At 38.6% G+C, this 27,955-nt stretch overlaps 1 protein-coding gene and 1 pseudogene across 2 annotated transcripts; one reads left to right on the top strand and one right to left on the bottom strand.

The window, feature by feature from the left end:
* Wee2 (WEE2 oocyte meiosis inhibiting kinase) lies at window positions 1-27,410 on the bottom strand. 2 transcript variants are annotated; one of them, XM_063250622.1, is made up of 12 exons: window positions 26,815-27,410; window positions 22,278-22,465; window positions 20,342-20,390; window positions 19,119-19,226; window positions 17,123-17,295; window positions 13,635-13,756; window positions 7,924-8,070; window positions 7,118-7,225; window positions 6,910-6,995; window positions 5,773-5,943; window positions 3,431-3,573; window positions 1-727 (listed from the first exon to the last, which is right to left on the bottom strand). In XM_063250622.1, exons 1-12 carry the CDS (start codon window positions 27,262-27,264, stop codon window positions 565-567), a joined length of 1,908 nt encoding a protein of 635 aa, XP_063106692.1. In that variant the 5' UTR covers window positions 27,265-27,410; the 3' UTR covers window positions 1-564. The 2 variants fall into 2 exon arrangements, with proteins under 2 accessions (XP_063106692.1, XP_063106693.1); XM_063250623.1 differs by lacking the exon at window positions 19,119-19,226 and having other exon boundaries at window positions 26,815-27,408.
* Window positions 721-3,003, top strand: LOC106028837 (RING finger protein 141-like; annotated as a pseudogene).
* Window positions 27,411-27,955: the final 545 nt, after the last annotated feature.

Here is a 27,955-nt window from a genome sequence, read left to right as displayed (position 1 = left end):
TAGAGTTATTAATTTACTAAATACAATATCAGGAAAGGTGTCTCCATCCACAAAATATATTACAAAAACTGTTAACTCGGAGGGGCTAGAAATTGTTTTTTAGGAATAGCATCATATAACATGGGAAGCAATGTCTAAATCCACACACATTTTCTTGTAGGGTCTTACTTCAACTCAAGCCAAACTTTTTCTTTCGGAGATCTTTGGTGAGAAATTAGCAACAGCATTTTTAGTCCACAGACCAAGTCAAAGCCTGTTCTTTTAAGAGACCCATGTATTCTCATTAATTAGAAAATGTAAGAAGTATGTAAGTTGTTGATAGGTAGCATTAGGAATATAACAATTGGGAAGAAAAATGGCTACCAATTTTTGTACCTTAAACCATTGTGAGTAAAAAACTTTAGTAGCTTTGTAATCTTGACTCTAAATGCTACATTAAGATGACTTTTGAAATCCTTGGGCATTTAAATTGGTTAGTTTTTCCATTTTTAAAGAGGAAAGTTGGGTGATCAATATCTTTCTGGAAGGTTTATAGTATAAAGTTGGCTGGTGGGAAGTGAGTTCCTATGGGGAAGATTGTTCATCAATAAAACTTGAAGACTTCACTCTCTTTCTTCTCGCCAGGTGTTTTGGACTTCTTGATTCTGTTTGGCCCGCAGAGACCTCAGGATTGTCAGGGTGGAGGTCTCCCTGGGAGGACCTGGTCTGCTGGATTTTTCTCAGTTCCCTGCAATCAAAGGGGAAAATATGTTACTTGTTCCTCAACTACAGACAGTATTTACAATCACACCTTAGATAGGTTTACCTTTTACTTTTATGGTAACAAACTTGAGGTATATAGAGAATATAAAATGCACTTCCTGTGATTGTGATTGTTATAAGAGAAACACACACATGCCGTTGCATCTGGTAGATTCCGTTCCCCAATTCCTATCAACTGGTTCATAAATAGTCTTTAAGGTTAAAAGGTTAAATGAATATACTCTTCAGGAGATACAGAAGATAGATAGATAGATAGATAGATAGACAGACAGACAGACAGACAGACAGACAGACAGACAGCCAGCCAGCCAGCCAGCCAGCCAGCCAGCCAGCCAGCCAGATAGATATAAGCTACAGAAGTCAACAGACCACAGCCCCTGGATCAAATCTGTGCTGCTGCCTGTTTTGTTTTTGTTTTTGTTTTTGTTTTTTTTCTGAAAGCACTTAGATTAATGCTGCCTGTTTTTGTAAACAGTCTTAGTACAATACAGCCTCTCAGTTAGATAGATGGAATTAATCACAATCAATGGCTGTTTTTACAACACAACAACAGAGTTGAATCATTACAGCCAGAGGTCACATGGCCCATGAAGCATAAAATATGTGTTATCTAGCCATTTGTAAAATAAGCTGCTGACCTCTACTTTAGACCCTTAGAAGATGCCATCTTTCCCACTACTAACACTCACTGGGGATAGTTAACTGGATATCCAGAGTTCGCCTCACAGCTTACATACTCTAACTCTCCAAAGTACTTGTATTTTTGAGAAGCATATATATGGATGAGTACTTAGTTCCTAATATGGGACAATGAAGCTCAAAATCGGCAAAAAAAAATAAAGGCCTGCTTCCCCTGGCGGGACTACAGGCCTGAGCCGTGGGAACCACAGTGTCTTGAACTTGTGAAAATATGGACAACAATACTTTCTGGATTCTAAAAGATATTTCATCATGGGACAGAATATTTCAGATGAGACACAGCTGGTTATTAACAAGTTACCAGAAAAAGAGTAGCAAAACATGTCACATTGTTTAGAGAAAGTAGCTTCTTCACTTATGATTTCTTGGGTGAGTGGCTAAACTCAGTGAATGTAATAGATAAAATGGCCACTGGCCAGGAAAAGCATCTTCTCTTGGAGAGACAACCTGGTCTTGGTTCCTCTCCCTTTTGGAAAGTGGTGGTATGGATGATCTGTTCCAAGACTGAAAAAAGCAGTGACATTGTAGAAGCATCACAGATCATGAAGAGGTGCTAGTTCATTCAGCTTTATAAAGAAATCACAAGTCAAGCAGCAGGAGTGTGGCCTCAGAGCTTCACCTCTGAGGAATCTGGGAAAACTTATTCTCTGTGACATCTTGTCAGGCTGGCCTTGGGACGGCAAGAGGAAGCAGCTGACTGGTGAGGACGAGTGTGGTATCTTGCACAAGTTGACCTCAGCCTGCCTTGTGCGCACAGCTTTTGCCAGAAGATTATTGATAAATGGAGTGACTGACGTGGGAATTGCCTTTCTGGTCATTACAGATGACTGGAACAAATGAATCTTGGGTAGCATCAGACGCACCCACAGAAGATGATATGGCTGTTGAAACAGGCCAGCTGCACAGGCATGACCTTGAGGGGAAGAGCTTCTTTTGTTATTATGGGCTACAAATACATTGCGGTGATGGAGGGAGAATGGAGATACCATGTGGCACAGATACAGAAAAACTCATTTTTTCCCATTCTCTTATTTTTGTTATTCTGATAATTTGTCCCATTTTAAAATAAGCTTCCTATGTCTTCCATTAATGGTAAATTAAAAAAAATTAAGTGGCTTATTGGGCATAATTCCTGGCTAAAGACTGAGAATCTTTGCAGTTTATTTCCAAGAAAACTGTTTGGAGACTTCAATCTTTCAAACTAATCTTTCTAAGATGGATTTTGTATCAAGAGAAGAAAGACTTGTAAGTGTATTTCAAGAAAGGACCATTTTCTGTTTCCTCTTGTATTTCTAGCAGTACCTAGTATTATAATGACCACTTTAAAATTTTCTTCAGAACACTGCCAAATGCCAGGAAAACAGCTGAGCCACACAGTGCCTGCCTGACTGGTGCAAGGTTGAGAGTTCAATTCCCGGTACCGAACAAAACAAACAGAACACTGCCAAACACCACTGCCTGACCTCTATTCCAACCTCATGCCATTAAGTCACAATTTTTTAATGAATGAATGCATTAATAAATGTATACCAACCTACAAAAGATTGAATTGCTCAGAAAAAAATCTGTTATCTAAACACATACCAAGACAATGTGTTTGCATGCCTATTCTAGTGGGTTTCTAAAATAGTCTCTACTTACCTTATCTAAGTTTCCCATACATTAAGTGATCACCATCATTTACTCTGCTGACCCTCAGAAGCCAAAGGTTTCTATACCAGTATTATTTCATTATTTTCCTCCCTCTTTCCTCCTTTACGTTACCTGGAATTTTCTCTTAAACTCCCCAGCCACAAAACTGCCCAGTCTCACGCAACAAAGGGCCTCAGTGAGCCTATGAATCACAACATAGATTACATAAACTTGCACAGATTGCACAGATTATGCATAAACTTGACTCTTCAGAGACATGCCACTGTTGTGACTCGTTTGCAATAGATTCTTTCTTGACTCCAACACCCAAGTCTACCTTTCCAGTGCAGCTATCTTCGACTTTTCCAAGATGAGCTGCCGCTGGAGCTCTTCTGTGGTGCTCAGGGAGGGCCGGAGAACTTGACTTTTGGCTAGAGCTGCTGCAGAAGGTCTCTCCTTTGGATCAGGGTGGATCATATTCTAGTAACATAGGGCCAAAACAAAAGAGAAGCTTCACTTTGGGAAACTGTCCCCATCGAGGCCAAACTCAGCCCAGTTTCTGCCCAGTGGATTCTGTGAAACCCTGCTTCTCTTCCGGGCAGGGGAAGGGGATAAGTGAAAAATTATCTCTGCCTTGGAGAGAATAATGATCATCAATGTCTGGTAACATTAGTTGTCCACCCTTTTAACTTGTTTGTTTATTTTTTATCTTTTTGAAACAGGGTTTCACTATGCAATTTAGGCTGGCCTTGAACTCACTGTATAGTCCAAGCTGGCTTTGAACCCACAGCAACCCTCCTGCCTCAGCCTCCCAAGTTGTGGAATTATAGGCATGAGCCACCATGTCCAGTCTCCCTTTAATGTGTTTAAGTACTGTTTAATATTTGAGAGCTGGTTGGTTAACTAGTCCAATGATTTAATTTTAATGTGCAAAAACCTGAGTCACAGCATAAAAAGTGATTTGTCTTTACTGGAAGGGCCAAGCCCCAAACCCACATTGACCTCAGTCTTCATTCACCTTACTTTCTACTATGTCTTGCTCCTTTCTCTCCTAATAATGACTCACCATGAGACAGTATTCCTAAAGCATTTGTGTCAAGGTAGAGAATTCTATAACCTGATTTGAATATGGTAGAAAATATGTAATGAGAGAATTAATTAATTATCTAATTAACAGTGTCATATTAATTAACAGTGTCATATAATGATGAAAACACTGAACATTCCACTTGGGGACCACGTTCAGAGCCAGCTCCACCTTTTACTTTGTACATTAAATTTTGATGGAAATCATGTTCCCCTGCCTATGATTTGGGAGGACGGTTATTCTCCTTGTGGGACTCTTGTGAGAATTAATGAACTAACACACATGTACAGAATTGTCTAGCTGAGTCAATAGTTAGGTATTTGTAAGTATCAGCTATACAGTAGTACCTTGGCATTCGCAAGCTTAATTCTTTCCATGATTCTGGTTGCAAGCTGGATGAGTTGGATGAGAACCGAATCAGTTTCAACAGTTAGGTTCAGTGTTGACCTCATGGAGAAATTTGATTTGGTTTGTGGTCCAATTCAGTTTGCAAATAGAATTGTAGAAAGAAATGTTTATAAACTGAGGTACCACTGTATCTCAGAGCAGTTTTCACATACACATTACCCTGAATAAAAGACCATTGTATGGAAGGGCTTACCTCCTCCCAAGAAAGCAAAAGAAAGTCAGGAAGGACAGCATTTGAAATTTTCAGATAAACTCATCTCCAAAGGTAGATAGATATTTTAATACTATTTTAGGCATCCTAACCAATGCTATTTCCTACTCCATGAAATCATGTGTACATTTTGTTTTTTTCAGTATGATTCTAGACTTGACAGTGTAAGGTTTTCTTTTCATCTTTTTGTTTAAACGTAATATCCCTTTTGGTTGCCCTTGCACATATACATTAAATACAAGCAGCACAGAGTTTTTTAGTTGACATCACACTTCTTTTCCAATAGCTCAATAATTAGTAGTATTGTCAGTTATCATTAAAGTAGCTTATTTTTTTACATACACTTGAAATTCATTTCTTTTGTTAATGTCATCACTGTTACCACTGGTAATCATTAAAACTCTGAATTAGGAGGGAAAAGGCCAAGCATTATTTTGGAGTTAACCAAATTTTAACTCTAAGGTAGGCATGTAGCACATGACTGTAATTCCAACTTTCAGGAGAGTGAGGCACTAGGATCACCTGGGCATCTTAGCAGGATCCTGTCTCAAAAAGCTGGAAGTGTAGCTTAATGGTGGAGCAGTTGTCTAGTGTGCACAAAGTTCCAATTTCAATTCCCATTACCACCAAAAAAGAAGTAGATAAACACAAGTGAATACAAGAGTCAGATAGCTACTGTAAACCTTGAGTTTTTGCCACTACACAATGAGATGCAACCTTCCTATTTTACAGTTATTAAGTAAATGAAAAATGTTCATAATACGACATTTAAACAATTACATGAAGTATTTCTCAGTTTCCCTGAGATGTTTTCAATCTGTTCTATATCTTTTCTGGACTTCCTTATCACATTTCCTTTCTCCTTCTCTTTATGGCACCACCAACAGTTCTACTTTCTTTTTGCCCCCTACATGCCATCACATTTTTAAAAATATAGACATTTTGTCTTCTGTCATCTCATGAGATATGTCACCTTGAGCAAATTGTGAAAATCTTCTGTGAGCTTCTGAGGGACATCCGGAAAGTTACCCTTACGGATCCAGTGCCAGTCTTCACCACAACTGGGTAAAGTATTGGCTCCAGCTGCCAGTGCAATTGTTAATCCCAGGGCAAATATATCACCTTTGGGAAGGTGTTGATAATCCTGAAAAATAGCAGAGGAATGCCAGGTAATTTGTCAATTGAAATAAGTCAAATAACTGGTAGGAGAGGTTCATGCAAGTATATGTTAGCTCTATACACCATAGGCCGAATTATATCTACTATAGTTAATAGCTTATTTTTAAGGAAATAGAGGGAACATAAGTATACCTTATTAAACCTGCTGTCCCTGAAAATGTCAAGGTAGAATTTTAGTTCTATTTTGCTTTGTCAGGCTCAAGGAGGATTGGCACATACATTAGCTGATCAAAGGAATGAAACACTCATTTTTCTCCTGATTATCACCCGGGAAGAAGTTATAGTTGTATTCTTCCTAGGTCAGACCCAAAAAACATCTAAGAAGATGAGTAGTGACTAAAGGTCATTGTAGTACCAGAGCAGGTGGTACTGTCTGAAAGACAATAGCATGATAAAGATGGGTTGGACCTATGTGAGCAGCAAGAAGGAGGATTGCTGCCAAATAGGCAACTCATGAGGTTAGGAATTCTAAGAAACAGAAATAATGAAGGACTTGTAGAAAACAAGCAGAAGGAACATAGATTTGTTCTTGACTGAGCCAGATTTCCATGCTTTTTGGAAGAGTATCTTTGGTCTCTGTTCTGAATCAGAAAAAGAGACACTATACATTTATATTATAGACACTCGATTTTTTGTGCTGTGAGCCTTCATTTTAGAGTGAGAAAGTTGCTCAGGAGGCTAAGGCTGACAAGGATCACAAGTTCAGGGCCAGCCTGGATAACACAACAAGACCATGTCATGAATAAAATAACAGACCAGCGTTGTGGTGCATGCCTGTAATCCCAGCACTCGGGAGGCTGAGGCAGGCAGATCATTGTAAATTCAAAGCCAGCCTAAACTGTATAGTAAGACCCTCCCTTGAAAAGACAAAGAAACAAATTAATTAATTAATTAATTAATTAATTAAAGAAAGTTCTCTATAGCTCTATACCTCTTGAAAAATCTCATCAGCTAGGAAGCGAATATCTCCTTCTTCCACTTGGGGTTTTTTTATTGACGTCACATGACCCAGGTCACCTGAAAAAAAGAAAATAAAGAGAAAAGAAATAGAACTCTTTAAAAGTATGTCTTCTAACTGGGAGTCACCAGTGTAAGTTTCACAGGATAAAAGTATACCGACGAGGATAAGGGAAACTCACCAATTTTATATATTACGCTGGCAGAGAGAAACCAGTCAGCTTCATTTTCAGTCTCTTCTGGGACTCCAGGACAATCACTTCGTGTGTTATGACAAATAAAGATGTTGCCTGAAGAATACAGAGTAGCCAGGGATTTAGCTCAGTGGCACAAGCACCTGGTTGGCCAGTGCGAAATCGGGGAGTTCAATCTCCGGTATAAAAAAAGAATACAGAATAGACATAAGTAATGATTCCTAAATTCTTCCCCAAGATTCTTTTTGTGGATTTTTCTTCCCTTTTTTCTTCGGTGTGGTTTTCCCCCTGTGTAATCTCTCATGTTATGTTGCAACATAGTGCTTAGCAGTACTTAACTAATGTATTTATGTCCTCATCTGTTCTGAAGATCAGTGGCAGAGTACTGTTGTCTCAAAATAAAACAAACACAGTACTAACAACATGCTTAGAGTTCATACTGACAAGTGATTAATGCTGAATTAGAAGTGAAAAACGCTGTCACCGTGATGAATGCTGAATTAGAAAATGTATAGCACTAGCTCAGTGATCAAAACACAGCCTATTTGCTGCCATTTTAGGTAGTAAATTAAATATCTACTTCTATGTTTTCCCTTTATATAAGGGAAAGTCCTTTCCTTTCTATCCAGTGGGCCCAAGGAGGAAATAGTTAAAGAAATGTAAACAAAATTTTTCTGGAGAAACAAATCAAAGAAAGGGATCACACTCTCCACCTCGGACACTTGGTAAACATACAGGCACAGATTTTGATGAGAACAAAATGTGGCAGGAGGAACAGAAGGAACCATACTGACTAGGCTTGATGTCCAGGTGCACCAGGCCAGAGCTGTGGATGTACTTAAGCCCCAAGGAAATTTGCAGAAGGATGTCTTTGAGTTTTGGCTCTTGGAAATGATTACCAGACTTCGTGTTTTCAGATATAGCAGCTTGCAGGCTTCCACCTGGGAAAGAAACAGAATAACCCCACAGAAGGAGAAAATGAGTGTGAACCTTGCAGATGTTAGGCATAGTAAATACTGAATAAATTTCCCACAATGACATTTTCAAGCCTAGATTATTTTATTGTCAGCGCAAAACATGAAACTATCTGTCTCATGTCTATACCATGCGTATGTCAGAAAGAAGAACTGCAGGACTTTCTGAAGAAAATTTCAGTATCTAAGGTATTCAGTACGTGGCTCTATAGCCTAAATTTGTGCCAACTAATATTTTAAAACTTTTACTAAGTTATTACTCAGAAGGCCAATCAAGCAACAATTAGTTCTATGTCACTGATAGCCTAGAAGTTTTAGGCCATCAGAATTTTGATGCAACAGATTCTAAATCCATTAAAAATATATATCACCAAAAAGAACATTTAATGTTTGTCCACCCAAGAACATGTTTAGCTCTGTATACACTTGAATCCTATTTCACCCATAGTATTTGTACATCAGCTGTAGATTATATGTAGGTTACATTATCCTTCTTGTCAATTAAAATACAAGTCCAGAATTTATATACTACCTGCTGTAAGACACCACCCTCAAGTATCAGAATGCTTCTGAACCCTATTAGCATTACTAGCAGGTTCTTCAAATTACAGTGCCTGGCTCCCATTGGTAGTTACAAAATGTATAACTACACATCACCTTTGTATTAGATTAATAGGAGCTGGGTGTGGTGTTGCACACCTGTAATCCCAGCACTTGGGAGGCTGAGGCAGAAGGATTGCCACACATTTCAAGGCCAGACTGGGCTACATAATGAGTTCCAGACCACCCTAAACTACACGAAGACCCTGTTTCAAAAGAAAAAAGGGGAAAAAATAGGCTAATAGGATCTGAGATGGTAATAAACTTTTGAAGAAATCTGTACCTAAAGTTAATTTTTTATAAAATTGAATTCAGAGATTAATCTGACATGCTAAAATAAAGTTCAGAAAGAATTATCTTGGACCTTTCAGGAACTCAAAGCACTACAGTAAAGAGTTCTAGTTTTCCTTCTTTTTTGTGGGAGGAGGAGGTCGAACTCATGACTGCACACGTGCAAGGCAGGTGCATATGCTGCTGAGCTAAATTCCCAGCCCTAGAGTTCTAGTTTTCTGAGAGTTTAAGAAAAGAACTTACACACTATAAATGACTTATTAAAGAAAAAGAATTTTTTGGATTTTGTTAAAAATACATGTTTGTGGCTGGGGATTTAGCGCAGCAGCACAAGCCCCTGCCTGGCAAGCATGAAGCCATCCATGATGGATCACTGGTATTAAAAAAAAAAGTATGTTTGTTGCAAAGGTTTGGGTTTTGTTTTTGCTTTGTTTTTGAAACACATCTTGCTGTGTAGCCCAGGCTGACTTCAAGCTCATGACGATCTTCTGCTTCAGCCTCCTGAGTGCTGGAATTACAGGAGTGTGCCACCATGCCTGGCTGAATCTTGCTAAAAATTAAGTCCCTTCAAAACTAAGTTTGTAGGTGACTTTATGAGGTGTTAACAAGGAGGAAGAACGTTACATCCAATAAACTCTTGTTTCCCTGCTGGCCTGGGTACTCCTGAAGGGCAGTGACCACATCTAATTCATACTTCCTCTCCTAAGACCTGGAACATAATAAATATTTTGTGTCTCAAATCTTTATCCTGGCAACAGAGAGAAAAGAAAAACCTAAAAGTAGACAAAGAAAGCTGCCTCCTGGGGTACTTAGGAATCCTTTAATGTGTTCTTGTAGATAAAAGTGGAGATGTTTCTAGTCCACTCTAGAGCTGCAGGGTTCAGAAAGGTAAGTGCTAGCTCCACTTTTAAATGCCTAGACACTCTGTGTGTAAGATGGAAGTTAGCTCAATAACAACAGCGTTACAAGTTCCTGAAAAGTATTCATTTCTGCTATAGCTAAAGAGGATCATCCACTACTAATAAAAGAGCACAGATCTTTACTAAATAATGTCAGTCAGGAAGTATTACTAGACATGGGGATTCTGAATCACCTCACACTGCAGCCTTCACTGCATACCCCAAAGGAATCTCTGTACTACAAGCTGTGTGCCCTAGAAAGGAATCCACAGTTCCTGGACAGCAGTTCTCAAACCAACTTCATGAGATGGGCTGAGTTCCCTGCTTGCAGTAAAATAATGTACTTTACCCTCTCGACAGAAGGAAGTTTTTTTTAAAGCCTTGTAAATAGACATTTATGTTTTCCTCTCTGCTGATATATAGAGCCTAATATATCCAAACAGAGCAATGAGGCCAGCCTAGGCTACATAATGAGTACAAGGTTAGCCTGGACTACACAGCAAGATCTTGTCTTTAAAAAGAAAAAAAAAAAGCAAAGAAAATTATTTCCAACAATAACATAAAGAGGAGATTGAGAATTCAACAGAGATATTTGGTTCATAAATTTGCACTTTTACCATCTTATGTTACTGCCTAATGTTTCTCTAATGTTTCCTTGTTTGGTGGAAAAATCCAACCAGTATTCATGGTATCCCACAGAGAGCACTGACCTGGATGGAATGTCACTCAAGCAAGTGTGAGAACCATCATTCTAAACACTAGGCTTGATAACACTTCATTGATATATGTCGCAAGAAAATACCACCTTTGAAGAGATCCTAATAGTCTGATCCTGAATCAACTAAAATCCTAGGGTTTGTAGACATCTACTGGAAGCCCTGTAGATTTCTGAGGATGTCCCAGATGTGACTTGTAGAGGAGTTTGGCAAGGGTAGAGAGAAGGAAGGAACATTTCATTAATTCAGGGTTCAAGAGAAACAGTAAGAGAAAACAGAGGATAACTAACCTACCATAGTCATCATCTACTTCATAATCTAAGTTATCCTGATCACCCAACTTAAATTAAAACTCCGAGTGTGCATGTTCCAGCCTGACTGCTGTGATAGGCCAGGGAGAAGAGCAGGCAGTGGGTAAGTAAAACAGGAATAGTCCGAAGGCAGGCAGAGAGTGAGGGAAGAAGAGACTAGAAAGAATGGGCAGAGGAAAGGTACAAAGTATGTGGACTATGTTTTGCAAAATCAAACTTAATTAGCAAGTACTCGATGAAGAGGTAATTCCCTATAATTATCCACATCTAATTGAAAATCCATTGCCAGGCTTTCCAGGCCCTCTCTCTCTACTCTCTCCCTTCTGCTCCCTTGTTGATCTCATTCCCGACTATAGGGCCACTCCACTTACGTGAGACTCCTACTCTCTGCTAGAACAGACCCAACACCACTCCCTTTGACTGTGCTGTTTGACATTTCCTAATGTTCCCCTACATTTCCTAAACCCTAGTAATCTTGCGCAGCTTCTCGTTCAAGTTACATCAGCTTTATGAAACTTTCTTTTTTTTTTTTTTTTTTTTTTTTGTCTTTTTCCTTTTTATTGGTACCAGGGATCGATGAAACTTTCTTGAGCTACTCTAATAGAAACTACTGTTGAGTTTTTACTGTGTATCAGGTATTGGCACTGTCATTACATTTGGCATATATTTTTGCTAATTCTCAACTACTCCACTAGGTAAACATTATCGTCCTAATATTAAACATTATCACCCTGATATTAAGTGACATGCCAGCAGTTATACAACTAGTGAGTAGCAGATCTGACTTTGAACCCAGATTTGCCTTGACTTTTTTATTTTTGGTACCAAGGATCAACCTCATGACCTCATGCTTTCCAGGGAGGTGCTTATGCTGCTGAGCAAATCCCCAGTCCCTGCCTTGATTTTAAAATCGAGGCCGCTTCCAGCACTTCTTTACCCTCATCTTCTGACTGTGTGTTATCCGTAGTTGAATGAGCTAGCTTTGCACCCAACTGCCTCATGTAGTCATCTTAAACAGAGTAAGTAGAGCAAAGCTCCTTCAAGGTAAGGACTTTATCTCATTCTAGAGTATTTCCATACTTAGAACTTGATAGTTTCAACCCTACAGAAGATATTCAGATACTGATGTAGATTATAACAATGATTTTTAGCAGAGACAATCTTAAGCTTTTTGAAAATTCTGAAATCTTATTGCTCCCAAACCCAGTTAAAAACGCTTTGCTTTACTAATTTTTATTATATTTATTATATAATCTATCTATTAATAGAAAACTCAATCTTTCTTATAGAAAGAGGAAAGATAAAGAATAAGGAATACAGGAATTTCAGGAAGAGGTCATTAAGTAGTGAAGATGATTAAGAAAAGTCTCAATCTCTCAGTCGTAAGCATAAGGACAGGATTCTTTCCCCAAATAGGATATTAAAAAAGAAAATTTAATTTGAATTTGTAAGAGGAAAAAAAGCCCTCCAAATATCACAGGTAAGAATGTGAAGAAATCTTATATACAAGGAAACAAGAGAAATGCCACACCATTATTTTGCAGGATGTGTGTACTGTTTGTCTTTATTAACTTACCTACTTGTTCATTTACTATATAATGGTGATACTCCATCATTCAAAATCCAGGCTGGACATATGTGCTCAGAGCCATCTGATGCTTACTAAAATTGCTAAAAGGTAGACCATACTATTAAATCAACCCAGACCTATGTGTGGTTTGCAAATATTACTGTTGTCACCTGCCTGGCAGCACAAGATCCTGAGTTCAATTCCCAGTATCAAAAATGAAAATAAAATAAAATAAAAATTACTGTGGCCAAAATATGGATTGCTGTTCCTTAAAGTGAGGTGAAACTTTCATTGGATTTGTAGTCTACTTTCTCACTGAACATTTTAATGAAAAATATCTCCAAGACTAATACCACATACTGTATTGTTACTGCTTATAGCCTCAATCTTAGATTAGAATTATGCTAAACCAAAGTACTACTATAATCTAAGTAGCCCCCTAAAATGTCACCAGTTACTATGTGTTCCATGAGAGACCTAGGAGAATCCATCTGAAGCCACTAAGTGTTGTCCCTGCACCTCACCCCCTGCCTTTACCTGAGGGAGAGCACTAAAGCTCAAAGGTAAGATGCAGGAAGAAGGATGAACCCTCCAATTAGGAATCCACTTGTCTATTACTCAAAGGTTGTCTCTGTGTCTGAAACCCCAACTCTTCCTAAAATGATATGACTTATATTTTTGAGAATACCTAATAAACTGTAAAACAAATATTTGCCAAAGTATTAGGGCAAGCCAGGTATGGTGGTGCATGCCTGTAATCCCAGTATTCAGGATTCGAAGGCAGGAGGATCATTGCAAGTCTGAGACCAGCCTGGGCTACACGGTGAGCTCTTAGCCAGCCTGAACTGCATAGGAAGACCTTGTCTCAAAAAAGACCAAAAAGAAAGTATGAAGTCAAAAGTTCCCTGATTAAATGTTAGGTGCAAAGAGAATGGTGATTTTTATGTATCAGCTAGGTACCAGCTTATACTCCTAGCAATTCGTTTTCAACTCACCTATTTTCTAAAACTCTGTTTCCAGGCAAGATTATGGAGCAGATACTTTAGACACAACAGAACTGTGCTCAGCATAACCTATGAGGAAGCAAAGTTTATTTCTTGACAACGTAGTCTCCCTCTCTGTGGATACTGGTCCATGAACTCACCATTGCAGTACTCATTCTGAATGATCACACGGTCATCTTCTGCCCAGGAGGAGTAATAGCGTACTACATGGGGGTGCTGCCCAAGCACTGCATGAGCATAAACTTCGCGCAAGCGCGTATTTCTAAGAGAGAGAAAAACAGTGAAAAAATTAATCAAGATGGTATACATTAAAATTTCTTTAAAGATATGAGGCATTGCCAGGTCTAGTGGTACACGCCTATTATCCCAGTACTTAGGAGGATCATGTGAGTTCAAGACCAACCTGGGCTACAAAGTGAGCTCAAGGCCAGCCTGAACTGCAAAGTGAGACACTGTCTCAAAAAAACAAACCAGAACAAATTCCAAGTGTAGTAGTGCACACCTCTAATCCCAGAACTCAGGAGGCTGAAGCAGGAGGATCGCCACGAGTTCAAGGCAAAGGCAGGGCTACACAGTAAGTTTGAGACCAGCCTGACCTCTACAATGAGACCTTGTCTCAAAAAATAAAATAAAATAGTAAAAGATAAACAATGGCAGAACATTTATTGTGTGCTTATTACATGCTTACTACTTTATAAGGCTCAATCAAAATATACAGTGAGTGTTTAAAGTTTTTAAGTGTACTATAATAAAAAACATTGCCATTAATCCCCTTATGATACTCCCCCAAATATGTTCATTTTGAATACATATGACCCATCATCCTTGCCACTTTCTGAAGCAGTTCTGGAGACCAAAAATAGCAGAAAAAATCCTGAGTAACAAGAACAAAGCAGGAGGTACTATAGTCTTAGACTTCTAGTTACACAACAAAGCTACAGTAATCTTTTTAAAAGCACCATATTGCAAAAAAAAAAAGTTGTGGATCAGTAGAACAGAATATAGGATGCAAAAGCAACTTCAAGCCTGTTCAACTGCCTGATCTTGCATAACAGGACTGGAAACTTATGCGAGAGGAATGACAGCCTCTAATACAGGGGTGCTGGGAAAACTGGGTATCCATATGGAGAAGACTGAATCCAGACTCACATCTCTCACCATGTACTAAGCTAAGGTCAAAACAGATTAAAGATCTAAAGGCAAAACAGTATTTAACCTACTAGAAGATGTTTGATCTTGACACAGGTAAAGACAAGGATTTTCTGAACAGAACTGCAACTGCACAGGAAACAGTATCAAGAATCAAGTGGGATTATAAATTGAAAAGCTTTGGCACAGCGAAGGAAACAGGAGACAAGTTACAAAATAGGAAAAATTTTTGCTAGCTCTTCGTTGGACAGAGGACTAATATCTAGAATGTATGAAGAACTTAAAAATATATACCCATCCATAATAAAGGACCCAGTAAAAAAACGAGCAACTGAAACGAACAGATACTGCTCTGAAAAAATATAAATGGCCAATAAATACATGAGAAACCATTTGGCATCTGCCCATTGTAGGAATGTGAATGAAAATACTGAAATCCCGTCTTACCCCAGAAAAGATGACTACCATCATGAAATGAAATAAATTCTGGCAAGGCGATGAGGAAAAAGTAACCTTTCTGTATTGTTGGTGGGAATGTAAATTACTGTTGTACAGTCTTGGAAGTCAGTTATGAGGGTTCCTCAAGAAACTAAAACAAGAAATTCTATTCAACCCAGGTATTCCCATCTAGGTATTTTCCCCCAAAGAGTTAGAGACCTGTTATAGCAATCCATTCATGTTTATAGCAGCACAATATACAATAGCTAAATCTTGGAGATGGTCTTTATGTCCATCAATAGATGAATAAAGAAAATATGGTGTTTATACATAATGAAGTGCTACTGTGTCCTAAAGAAGGATAAACTTGGGTTATTTGTAGGAAGATAGATATACCTGAAGATAAAAGTATTGGACGAAATGAATCAGACACAAAAGCTTGAGTATCACATGGTTTCTTTTATATGAAAAACTCAAAATAAGGATTGGACTGGAGATATAGCTCAGTGGCACAGTACCTGCCTGGCAAGCACAGGTCCTAAGTTTGATTCCAAGTATCAAAAATAAATAAATAAGGAGCTGAATAACATGGGTTGTGGGAAATAGGGAGATAGGCCTCTTGAAAATAGGAGGGGACCTAAAGATGGAGGAAAGGGAAGGGAGTGGAAGGGAATGAAAAGAGAATTAAATTGTATTGTGTGAATATACCAGCTCCCCACAAGGACTGTGATCATTGTGTACTGAAGTTTATCACATAACTAATAAAACAGTAAAAACTGAAGGAAAAAGAAAAAAATGGCAGGAACAGTGGGATAAGTGTGTTGAAGCTAAGGAGACTATTTTGAAGGAAATTAATAACCATGTGCCTTTTACTGTACTAAACCTTTTTTTTTTTTTTTTAATCAGTACCAGGGATTGAACTCATGGCCATCTGCTGGCAAGGCAGGTGCTTCCGCCGAGCTAAATCCCCAGCCCCCAACTGTACTAAATCTTAAGTTTAAGCATTCACCATGTTTTTTTTAATCAGACCTCATTGCATTTAATATTTATATCTTCTTGGTAAGATCTAACAGATAGGATGAAGTTACTAAAGTAAATGGTGGGCCCAAAGCCAAACTGGTAATGGTAGACCTGTGAGCAGCCTGATTCCAAAGTCCATTCTTCTTTATTGAACATAGCACGTGTGTTTTTTTAAAGTCTTTCTTAGCAAAGACTCGGGTTTCATTTCACTGTGTTACAATATAAAAACCTTAATGAGTTTAATAAGAAGGCCACCATAACACTTGACTGTGGCTACTGTGATAAGCTTCTGTCTCCTCTCTGAAGGAGAGAGGAGTTAAACTCAAGTGTTAAACTCAGCCAAGTATGATAGAGTTGCAGGAACAGCCTTGAGGAAAGATATTCCCTATGCAATAGGAAAGCCTACCACAAGCAAAACATAGTACTTGGTCAATTTCACTATAAAGATGAACAATTCTAAAGCCTATGCTTTTGGATCCAACATGATACTATATCCGCAGACTTTGGATAGCATTGGCTGACTCTGAAATTTTGTTTTTGTTGAGATTAAGGAAGAATTTTGAACCACTAGTTCTGGAAATAAAAGATAAACTTTTAATAGTTTTTCTTTGCATATAGTTGCTGAAATGACTATTGAACTCTTACTAATACAAAGCATTAGAAACCAGTAAATTAACCGTAACTTCCTAGTTGGCAATCATTTCTGATGAACTGAACAAATACCATCATTCCATAAATCTATTCCTTAAAAAAGATACCACTAGTAGAAAAAATAAAAGCTGAGAGAGCCACAAAAATTATAACATGATCCATAATTATCATATTCTATTTTTGGAAAAAGCACGCTATACTGAAAAATTGAAAAGGTTGTGAATATGAGATGACATACAATAGGGGAATGATTTTTAAAAAACAAAAAAGAAGCAAATGGTACTTTTTGATGATGTCAATACTGTTGAACTATTTGACTAGAAACAGCTCTCTGAATCCAACTCTTCCCATACATTTCAAAGGTACTCACTCATTTGATAACATGCCCACAGGTTTTGTAGAGCGCTTTATTGCATAAATACATCCATCCAGTCTCTTAACACACTTGTAGACGATACCAAATTCCCCACCTCCAATTTTTTCGAGCTCCAAGAATTCCTTTTCATAGCGGGAAGCCATGTTAGTTTCTCGTAGAACACTTTTCTAAAATATTTTAGTAAAAAAGAGAATAATTCTTCTTAACCTTGTGAGTAATAAAATTGAACCATATTACATTCCTAAATTCCTTTACATTTAAAAAGAAAAATTTTTGAGCTAAATTAATGGGTTCTATTTGTATCACTATTCACAGTAGTAAGTACCCCACATCAATTTCTGACTATCTTCTCCATGTTCTTTTTAACCTTCCATACAGTTCTATACTTAACTTCTTCATCTTTAAAAAATATTATTTCGTTCATCAGGTTGTACTACTCAACTCTATTATATATGTTCCTCCAGAGAACATACGTTCTCACCCAGAGGTACTGTCCTGGACTGAAGGAATAGCAAGAAGGGTGGGGTGTGTTTAAAACAAAACAAACAAATCCATCCCTTTGAATCTCTTCTCTACCTCTCTCAAGTCTTGGACGCTAACACTGCCACCTCAAATTGAATAACTATCTTGTTTCAATTTGTCTTCCCCAAAGCCTTAAAGTCTATTGAACAAAACGGTCAGATTAGTTCACAAAATGGTAACTACTATTAAGTCGGGTTATTTGGTGGTGAAGCACTAGGTTGCTGAAACAGTCATGCTTTGACCTGTATTGTTATGTTGTTATGTCCTCTTTTATCTCAATCTCTCCCTTATTCATTAAAAAAAATTAGTTATTTTTATGGCTTTTTTTTAATTAAGGGGAAAAATTTTAAAAATTAGCAGGATATATTATAGTAACTTTTTTTGATTTCCTATTAACTTGTTTTGAAGTCCTGTAATGCTCCCACTATCTTGTTTTGACTGATTAGACTCTGTTCCATTCTGTATGATAATATCAAGTTTGGGGGTATAGGCAACTACTTTGAAGGCAATAAGATTCACTAAGATGCCCATTCTGGTTTGACTATTATCTCCTTTGGAAGTCCTGTAATGTTTACAATGTTAAGTTTTATTGGTCTTGTTCTCAACTGTTTTGTTCAACTTTATAATACCTAATGAGATACACAATTCTTTTTAAGGAAACAAGAGACATTATGGTAACCATTGTTGATAACCTTGTACTCTGTTCTTACCTCATGTACTATGTCTATCCTTGGTTTTGACTGACAGCTTTGTTTCGCCATCTTTGACTTTATTCTCTTCCAAAAAAAAAAAAAAAATAAGAACTAAGGAGTAATAAAACCTAAAATGTGTAAATTTTGTTGTAAAAAAGAGAGGGAAAAAAGTGCTCTAAAGGATACAACTGCAAGTGTGTTTAGGGGTGTTAAATAGCTGACCATATTAATGTTTTTGGTTGGATCATTGAACACAACTGTTTGCAGTCTCTCTGTTTGAATGTTCACTTTGTATGCTTTGATACTGTGACTTGAGCAACTATCTCTAAAACGATAATGTGTAATCTATTAACTGGTGATTTCTTACTTTTTTTATAGTTCTGTATTACTTGTACCCTTACACCGCTTTGTTTTGTTTTGTTTTTTCTCTTTTTCCTTTTAAATAAAATTTTAAAAAACAAACAAACAAACAAAAAAAACCAGAATATACTCAGGTGGAGCAAATGCTCCCTCTACTGGACAACTAGCAACATCACTTTTCCCCCCAGTAGTTGAGTCCAGGCAAATCATTGAACATCTTAATTAATTTTTCTGTCTAAAATGAAGATCAGAGCAATTTTTCTAGAGGGCACTTTCGAATATTACATGAGAATAAAATACTTTGTTACACCTATGACAAGCAATGTATTCCTTAGAATAAATCCCAAGAACATAGATAATGTTTCGTAAGTTATTGTGATAAAAATTCCCACAAAGCCAGGCATGGTGATGCACACCTGTAACCCTACCACTTGGGAAGCTGAGGCATGAGGATCATGGCGAGTTTGAGGCCAGTCTGGGCTACAAAGTGAGTCCAAGGCCAGCCTGAACTGCATAGTGAGACCCTATTTCAACAAAGACAAAAAAAGAAAGAAAAAACTTCCATAAATCAATATATATCTAAAATCCAATTTGTCTCCCAAGTAATCGGTGTCCCAATTCCCAATAATTTTTCACTAACTTTAGCAGTTTAAAAAATCTTGACTCTTACTAGCTCATCTTTAACATCCAATTCTAGTCATTTTTATTAGCAAGATATGTAATTCTCAATGTCCTTAGCCAACCTCAAGCTAACTCTACTGTCTAGACCTGCTGTGCTATGCACCCTCTCTCCAACTCCTTCTAATCAAGAATTGTTTTTGCAAAATTATTTCCTAAGAAAAGTCTCAACTTTTAATTATTAGAAGAAAAAAACCAAATACTAAATTTCCATCATCAAAAGACATTTAAATACTAGCAATTATAACACCATCTTTCTTTAATTGGTAATACATAGTTTTGATCATTCCATATGTAACATTTTGAGTCTTATATGCTGAACATTGCACAAGGGCATATTTTACTACATTACAAACATCTTAATGGAAATTTTCTACTGACCTAAAACTAACTAGTCATTCTACTACTATTGGGTATTTAATGCCCTCTATTGTTGTGCTTTTACAATTAAGATATAACAGATATTTTTAAGAATAACATTTACTTTATAGTTTTCTTAGATTGCCAAAAGAGGGATGTTATATCAAAGGTTGCAGGCATCATAAAAATACACATTAAAGTGTTATAATTTTACATATACATCTCTGTATCTATGTCATCTTTCCTGACTCAAAAACTGAAAGCAAAAAACCCTTTTATTAAAAATACTCTAGGTACTCTAGTTTACCTGCATACACATCAGAAATCACCTGGTTATAAAACCTAAGCTAGAGTTCACATAAATTCAGTTGCATTGCACACTGGTGAAGCTATAAGCGGGCAGAGGGTTGACAAGAAAGAACACCGTGGGAAAGGAGGAGACGAGAAGGAAAGAAGGGAGAAAGAACTGGGAGAGGAAAGACAAAAGGCAGAGCATGAGGACATGGGAGGAGAGATGGAGGAAGAAATAAGGAGATGAAAGAGAAAAGAACAACAGATAAAGCCTGTGCTGTTAACAGCTGTGCCAAAGAACCATGCTTACCTTAGCAGGAAGCCCTTGTAATTGGCCTTCCTCTTCATCAGTTTTCTCACTTCAAACAAACAAACAAAGGTTGTATCTATGTTTGATTACAATTATAATTAACATTCTTATTAAGCCTAGTACTCTGCTAGGTTCTGGGTCTCTCAGAGTTAAGTAATTTCATTCCCTCTTTGATTACTCTTTAGGGACATAGATTACAAGGGAATTTGAATACAAGGATATGAGACAGGATAAGAATAAGACACCAGAGGATACCATGGACAGTGCCCAGTTATGTAATTATTTGAGAGTTAAAAAGCTTTGCCAGAAGAAAGGATTTGTAATTTCAGATTCTGAGAATGAGTAGGACCTGGCTAAGGAATAGGTGTAGGAGTTTTAGGCAAGTAGAATACTGTGTTCTAAGAATGGGAAGTAAGGAAGAATACAGAGCATATACTGAAATGTAAGTGGTTATTATTGTCCCCAGATGAGCTAACCAAGGCAGAGCAAGGTTCAGGTTATACAACACCTGGCAGAACTGGATTTTGAAACCAAGTCTGACCCCAAAGCCATTTGCTCTTCACTGGTGCACCTCTCTCTCCAACACCCACTTGTCCCAGGACCTGGCTTTTCACGTTGGTTCACAGGTAAACTAAGTAACATATAGCGTAAGTGCAGACATGGCTAAAAGGTCTTTGGTTACTTTCCAGTAAACAGAAGTCACTGACAAACATTCTCTTTTGTATGAGTGGCTGTATTCTGGGTCTTTGGGCAAGATTTCAAATTATAGCTCAACCAACTAGATTTTTCTTTAGAAGTACAAGGTAGAAAAGATTGGAGGATACTACATTCATAGAAATGAACTGATGAATATTTGTGCTGTAAATTTATCACATTCTGATACAATATAAAATGACAATAAATAAGGGACAAAAATACTCTCTCCAGAGCTCTGAATGGTTACTACAGTATCACCACTTTTATTTCCAAGAGTCAAATCTTTACCTGCTGGCTTCAGGGGAAGCCATTGATTCTAATGACTTACAAAGACTTTTAAGAGTTAAATCCAATAGAATTTTTGGTACCCAAAGTAGTACCCTGAGTATACTTGTGCTGAACTCCTGTTTACCTAAGATTCAGGAGACAATGTTAAGACCTACTTTGGTCACAAGGCTCAATAATATAGTTACTGATTCCAAACGAAAAAAAATCAGCATGACACATTAAATTATCTGGAGAGTTCAGATTGTTAGCTGTGCATTTGCTGAGTAGGCATGACCAAAATAAATAAATAAATAAATAAAGCGTTGTAGAAACATCCTGAACAAATACCCCTGAGAAATATGCACAGTCCTTATTTGGATGTTTTCTACATTCTGTGGCCTTTGTGGAAAAGGGCAATTTGGCTTGAAATTTTTTTGATGCCAGGGATTGAATTCATGACCTCACATTTGCCAGGGAGCCACTGTATCCCTGAGCAAATACCCAGCCCTTTTTTTCCCTTTTTTTTTTTAGCACCTTTGAAAGTGCCCCTGTCTTGTTCTCTTCAGGCAGTCTTCTACTGTCTGCGGAGAAGTTCGAATCCTTTATAGTTCTCCTCAGAGGTCATCACTCAAGCTAGACTCGGAGCAGCAATGTTCTGCTTGAAATGTGAACACCTTCCCCAAGCCCCGGCCTCGTGTTAACCAGAGATTCCCTGAACCAATTCAGCTTTCTAATTGAAGGCAGAGAGCAGACGCTTACTCCACCCTGCTGCCTTATCAAGAAGCCAGCTGCAGTACACATGAAGAGGTGGGAAGATGCCAGAATCTCTGGGCCACATGAACCTAATGAGGAGGAATATATAAACATATTTCAGTATTATTCAAACAGACTTATGGCTTCCAGTCTTTAATGCTGTCTTCTTACTCCATGACCACAGGAATTATCGAAAGCTAGAGACAAACTGTGCACTTACGGATCTTCTGGGGTTTTCCTCTTGCCCGTGGATTGAAGGAATAATTTCTTATAGGACTCAGGAGTAAAAGGATTAACCTTGACTAGAGACAGTGAGGAGGCCTCATCCATGAGGTGAATAGGTGTAAGCTGCAAATGCTTAGCGCTCCGGGAAAGGGCCTTCCCTTTTGAAGAACTCACCAGAGGACCCTATAAGCATGACAAAGGCAAGTTAGGATAGAGTTAGTCCAAAGAAAAGGTTCTGTACCAGCTAGTTAATACTTGAACCAAAGAACATTATTGCTAAAGGAGGCAGTAACAATGATCTAGTTCAGCTGTAACTAATTGAGCTGTAACTAGTGCTCATGGAATCCAGTCTCTAAATATAGTATTCTTTTGTTTGTTTGAGTCAGGGTCTCACTGGGTAGCCCAGGCTGGGCATGAACTCACAACAAACCTCCCGCCTCAGCCTCCAAAGTGCTGGGCTTTTAGGCATGCACTACTACATCCAGCTACAGTTTCTGAATATTCTGATGCATGAGGTCACCACAGGAATCTATACCTGTGTTAAGGTCTGTCCCTTTGCCTGGGCTGTTGTGCTAGCTAGCTATGAAATTCACCGTTCTCATCCTACTTCCAATCTTTAAAGATGAGGACATTTAAACAAGATACTTTGTTTAGACAAAAGTGATTCTACAAAGGACCTTGTCCTTAGGTTTTCATAGTTAATATTTTAATGTCCCTTCAATTATTCATCCAAATATTTGTTTGCTTGCTAAGCAGCAGTTACTGTGACAGATATTGAGGGTTACAGAATGAATTGTAGCTCTTAAGGAAGACAGGCCATTAACCAGCCGTTCGGTCCCTGAAATGAGCATTTTTGTAAAGATTTCATGGACTACATAAATGTGAAAAGAGGAGCTCCCAGTTTCACTTAAAATATAGCATTAAATGAGAAGGTCTCCATGAAGTAGGATAAAGAGATTGAAAAATGGTATTGAAAAGCAATCTTTTAGGGTCACCAGCTAAACGGGAGTGTGGTACAGGAAGAGAATGTAAGCCTAACCCTACCTAACCCTAACCCACAGCGCAAGAGGAGAGGTCTACAACAATGAATCTAAGGCCGCACTCGGTGTCGGGGCCAGAGGAACAACTTTACTGTGGATCTAGCAGGTACACAGTAGGTGCTCTTGCTGCACTGGAACCTCAAGGTACAAGCACTGCACCATGAGACTACAAAAATTCCAACAGTCTCTGTCCTGACCCTTCAACGTAAAAGCAGAAGCCAAACTACAATATAACAGTTACTACAACTAAGAATGAGTGTACAAATATTTATATCAATCATTTGTTGAACAGTAACAAAGGGAGTTACCAAGTACATTCAGAAACATGCCTTCTCTTAAGTGAAGAAAAGTAATTTAGGCTGAGGTTGTAGCTCCGTGATAGAGGGCTTGCCTAACACATATAAGAGTTTTGCACACATCTTACAGTTTGTAGAGCGAATAATCCTGGCAGATTTGGTCAAAGGCCTCACAGACAAGCTCAAGAGTTTTCAGTAAACTTATCATGAGGATGGCTTGTTGGTTCAAAATAAAACTATACAGTGTTTCTCCATTATCAATGTGACTTGGAAAATGCACTTAGAATTATAGTAAATTTTTCCCTGAGAAGTAATATGGAAAGTAAAATGCATCTGTGACGTGAAGGACCTTTCCAGGGTACCGGCCCTGGAATGCCACACACTGTCAGGGAGACATCAGAATTTCTAGTCTGGAAATAGGAAGCCAGTAGAATTTTGGAACTTTCTTAGTTGCATTTCCAGTTTCCTTCTCAAGCTCTAGTCTCAGTTTATCTTTTAAATCTTGGTAGTATTCAAGATTTGTAACTTGCACATTTCTTCTTCTTCCTCTGGCACATATATTGTGTGACCTTATCCCCAAACATGGCTTCAACAGTTTCCTCAACGGCATAGCTATTCAAATATGGATCTCTGACTTGAACTGTTTTCCTATACCCCAGACTCATTTTTGTTTTTTTTGTTTTGTTTTGTTTTGGTTTTTTTGTTTGTTTCTGGAGACAGCATCCCACTATGTCATTTAGGCTGGCCTTGAACTCATCATGTAGTCTAGGTTGGCCTAGAACTTGACGTGATCCTCCTGCCTCAGCCTCCCAAGTGCCATGATTACACATTGTGCCACTATATTCAGTGGTCCTGCACTCATCTAACCACCTGTTCATACCACAGATCTGCTTTTCTCCAAACCTACACATCCTCTTGTGTTTCTTAACTTGATTCAAAATAACCTATAGCTTCAGCCAATCAAGCAAGAACTTCTCAGTTATCCCTGCTGTTCCCTCAACCCCTCCATCAAGTCAGTTATAATTCCTGAACCTCTCTCACCTCCACTCTCCACTCCTGTCCTAGTTCACACTCTTCTCTGTTTCCAACAAAGCTATTATAAATACTGCCAATCCTCCAAACTCTCTCCTGGTCCCCTCCATATCACACATGAAGACTTATGATTTTTTTTTTCAGGGTCTCTACTTTCAGGGTAAAATCTTGACATAGCTCTTGGCTCTCTTCTCTGGCCTTGTTTTCTACTCTCCTGCACAGATTCATTGTACTGAATGATATACCCTTTTCCAAGTACAGCATGCTCTTTCCTCTCCATGACTTGGAAGATACTTTTCCTTTTGCCTTCAGTTCTCATGTTCATTTATTCATTTAGGAGCAATTCCTGAAGACAGTACAGAAGCTGGACATGGTGGCACAGCATGCAATGTCAGCACTCAGGAGGCTGAAGCAAGAAGATCACTGCAAACTCAAAGCCAGCCTGAACTACATACTGGGACCCTGCCTCAAAGAAAGAAAAAGAGAGGAGAGGAGAGGGTAAGGGAAGGGAGGGGAGGGGAGGGGAGGGGAGGGGAGGAGAGGAGAGGACTGTAAGTCCCCAAATTATGAATGAGTTTCCTTCCCAAGATTGTTCATGAATCAGATGAGTCAGATTCATTGATATCCAACAAGGTGAGTCTAATACCTATGAAACTTTGCAACTCAAATATTCATAAGTCAGAGACTTACTGTAAATGAGTTTGCCAGAGTCTGCTAACCCACCAAAGCATTTATTTAAACTGTGACTAATTAAATGAAATATACATACCATGCCATGTTGTCTTGCTTGGGTAATCTTATTAGAATCACATTCTCAGCCCTTTCTCTACATGTTAAAATCCTAACTTACAGTGCTCTTTATATGCTTCCTTTACCTTTTTTATTCCACTAAATCTGCTTAGAGAACTCTGACCACTCTTGAAGTACTTATCACAGTATCTATTAACCCAACTCCCCCCCAGTTTGTAATCTCTCTGAGGGACAGAGATATTATGCTCCTTACCCATAGTGGACTCTCAAAAAAATTGGTGATCAATTGGTTGGTATTGGAACCTTTGAGAAACCCACTGCTGGCCACCTGCATGTACTAATTTGTTGACAATTGAGACAAGAAGCTTAGTATTTCCTGTTAAACATGGTGTACATCCGGAGGAGGAACTGGAGACCCACTGACAGGTACTGTTCTGCACACAGGATCATAGATGTTATTATAATGACCCCAAGTGCCTCCAGCTGAGCCAGCAGGGAGCAGCACTAACACCCATCCTAGGGGTCAAATGCCATGCCACCAGAGTCTCCTGGAAGCAACCCTTGGCTTTAATAACCTGAGGGATGTAACAAGAGACCAGTCTTCGCAGAAGAATAAAGGGTTATGCTAACTGCTAACAACCCCTGGATTATTTGTTATCTTCAGTTTTTTAAAAGAAATTTCAGCAATCACTTGTTTGCTTACATTTCATCAAAAAGCCTATACTCTAGCAAAAGAGGGGGAAAGATTTCCTGCTTAAGACACCAGCAGCAGAGATAAGAGCATCAGCAAACAGTGAATGTGAATGTTTGTATGCTGGAAAACATTAGTAATAATCTATTGGAATAATGAAAAGAATAGATTAAGAGATGGGTATGGTGGCATTCACCTGTAATCCCAGCACTCGGGGAGGCTGAGTCAGAGGGATTGCCATGAGTTTGAAGCCAGCCTGGGCTACAAAGTTGAGTTCAAGTTCAGCCTGAACTACATAGTTAGACCCTGTCTCAAACCCTGCCCCACAAAAGAATATATTAACGCTGAAGTATCAGGTGTCTAGTCCTGTCTGCTATTGGCAAAGCAACGAGCCAGTTTATTTCTTGACTTTCTGATATATAAAGAGCACAGGTGGGCTGGAGATCTTAATATTTTTCTCAGTTCCAATATACTTTAACCTGAAAGTTTAACCTACCCAACATTTATATGTGACAATACTAAATAGTTACTGGAGCCAGGGGTTTTGAGAAATTTTTTTTCTGATAACTAAACTTGCCTTTATTTCTACCAATAAACATGTAACTGAGGATTCACACAGCCTGCATGTCAATATACATGCAAACTACTGAGTACTCTTTTCTTCAGGTAAGCTAAAGCAAAAAGCGTGACGCCCCCTCCACCCTTGCACCATGGCTTGCTTACTTTGGAAGTAGAGGGCTTGTCATCCTGCAGCGGGCTGCTTCCGTGGGCAGCATGTACTGCTGTCGAAGGACTTGTGACAGGTGCTGCCCCTGGAGTCTGTAGAACCGCTAGACATGCCTCACCTTCCTCCTGAGAGGTACCATGTTTGGGTATTTTCTTTGAGGGTGTCCTAGGAATCTCTGCACGTCTAGTCTCACCCGTCTCGGGACTTCGTGGCATCTTCTCATGGTCAGCCTTGCCCTTGGGGCTTTCACTTGGGGTCTCTGCGTGTTGAAACTCATCCTTCCCGTGGCGTGGGCTTGAGGTCTTCGTGGGCTGAAATTTACTTTCGGGGCTTTGGCTCAGGGCCTCCTTGCTCTCTTGGGTTGTCTTCTGCCCTTCAGTCTCAGACTCTTCACGGGAGGAAATGTTTAATTTCTTGGGCTCTACATAAACACCTGTGTCATCCATCTCAGTGAAGGCGACTCTAAGGCAGGCAAGGAGACTCCAGAAGGAAGGGATGAATGTACAGACAGAAAAACTGAAAGCAACCACTCCACCACTTTAGCCTGCCTTTCTCTGTACCAGCTAACAGCTGCATGACATGCTGTTCATTTCTCCCTTAAATACCACAAATCAGTGAGCCCTCAGCTTAGCCTTATTTCCATTCTGATTAAAGAAAGCTCCAGGAACTTTCTGAGCAATTAAAATCAGTTTGTGCACATAGTTCTTTGGATTCCCCAGAGTCTCTCTCCCTGCACCCATGTGCTACAAAAATGCCAGCGAGATAGTAGAATTTCTTTAATGTAGCATGGGTTTTAAAATATCCATTAGCCACTTTGGAAACAAACTCACTGAAAAGAAATTATTTGCATTCTTTTTCACCTGCCATGTGTGAGTATCACCCTCTCCTCCCATTCTCTCCCAACCAATGGCAGCAGCAGGTCATTTGAATTGAGTACCACCTGGCTATTATAATGATCCTTAAACAACCTCTAACATCTTGGCTGGAATTCATATCCCTGATGAAAACACACCTTTGGGTCTTTGCTATATACATGTGCCTTAATTCAAAAATCTTCCCACCCCGTGGTATTCACAGTTAAAGCTTTTGGAGGATTGAACCAAAAAATTTTTGTTTGTTTGTTTTGTTTTGCTTTGC

The sequence above is a fragment of the Cavia porcellus genome, unplaced genomic scaffold (genome assembly GCF_034190915.1).
Source record: "Cavia porcellus strain 051 isolate PalLab524CR breed Dunkin Hartley unplaced genomic scaffold, mCavPor4.1 scaffold_6, whole genome shotgun sequence".
Taxonomy (NCBI): Eukaryota; Metazoa; Chordata; class Mammalia; order Rodentia; family Caviidae; genus Cavia; species Cavia porcellus.
This window is presented reverse-complemented; position numbering and strand designations above follow the sequence as displayed.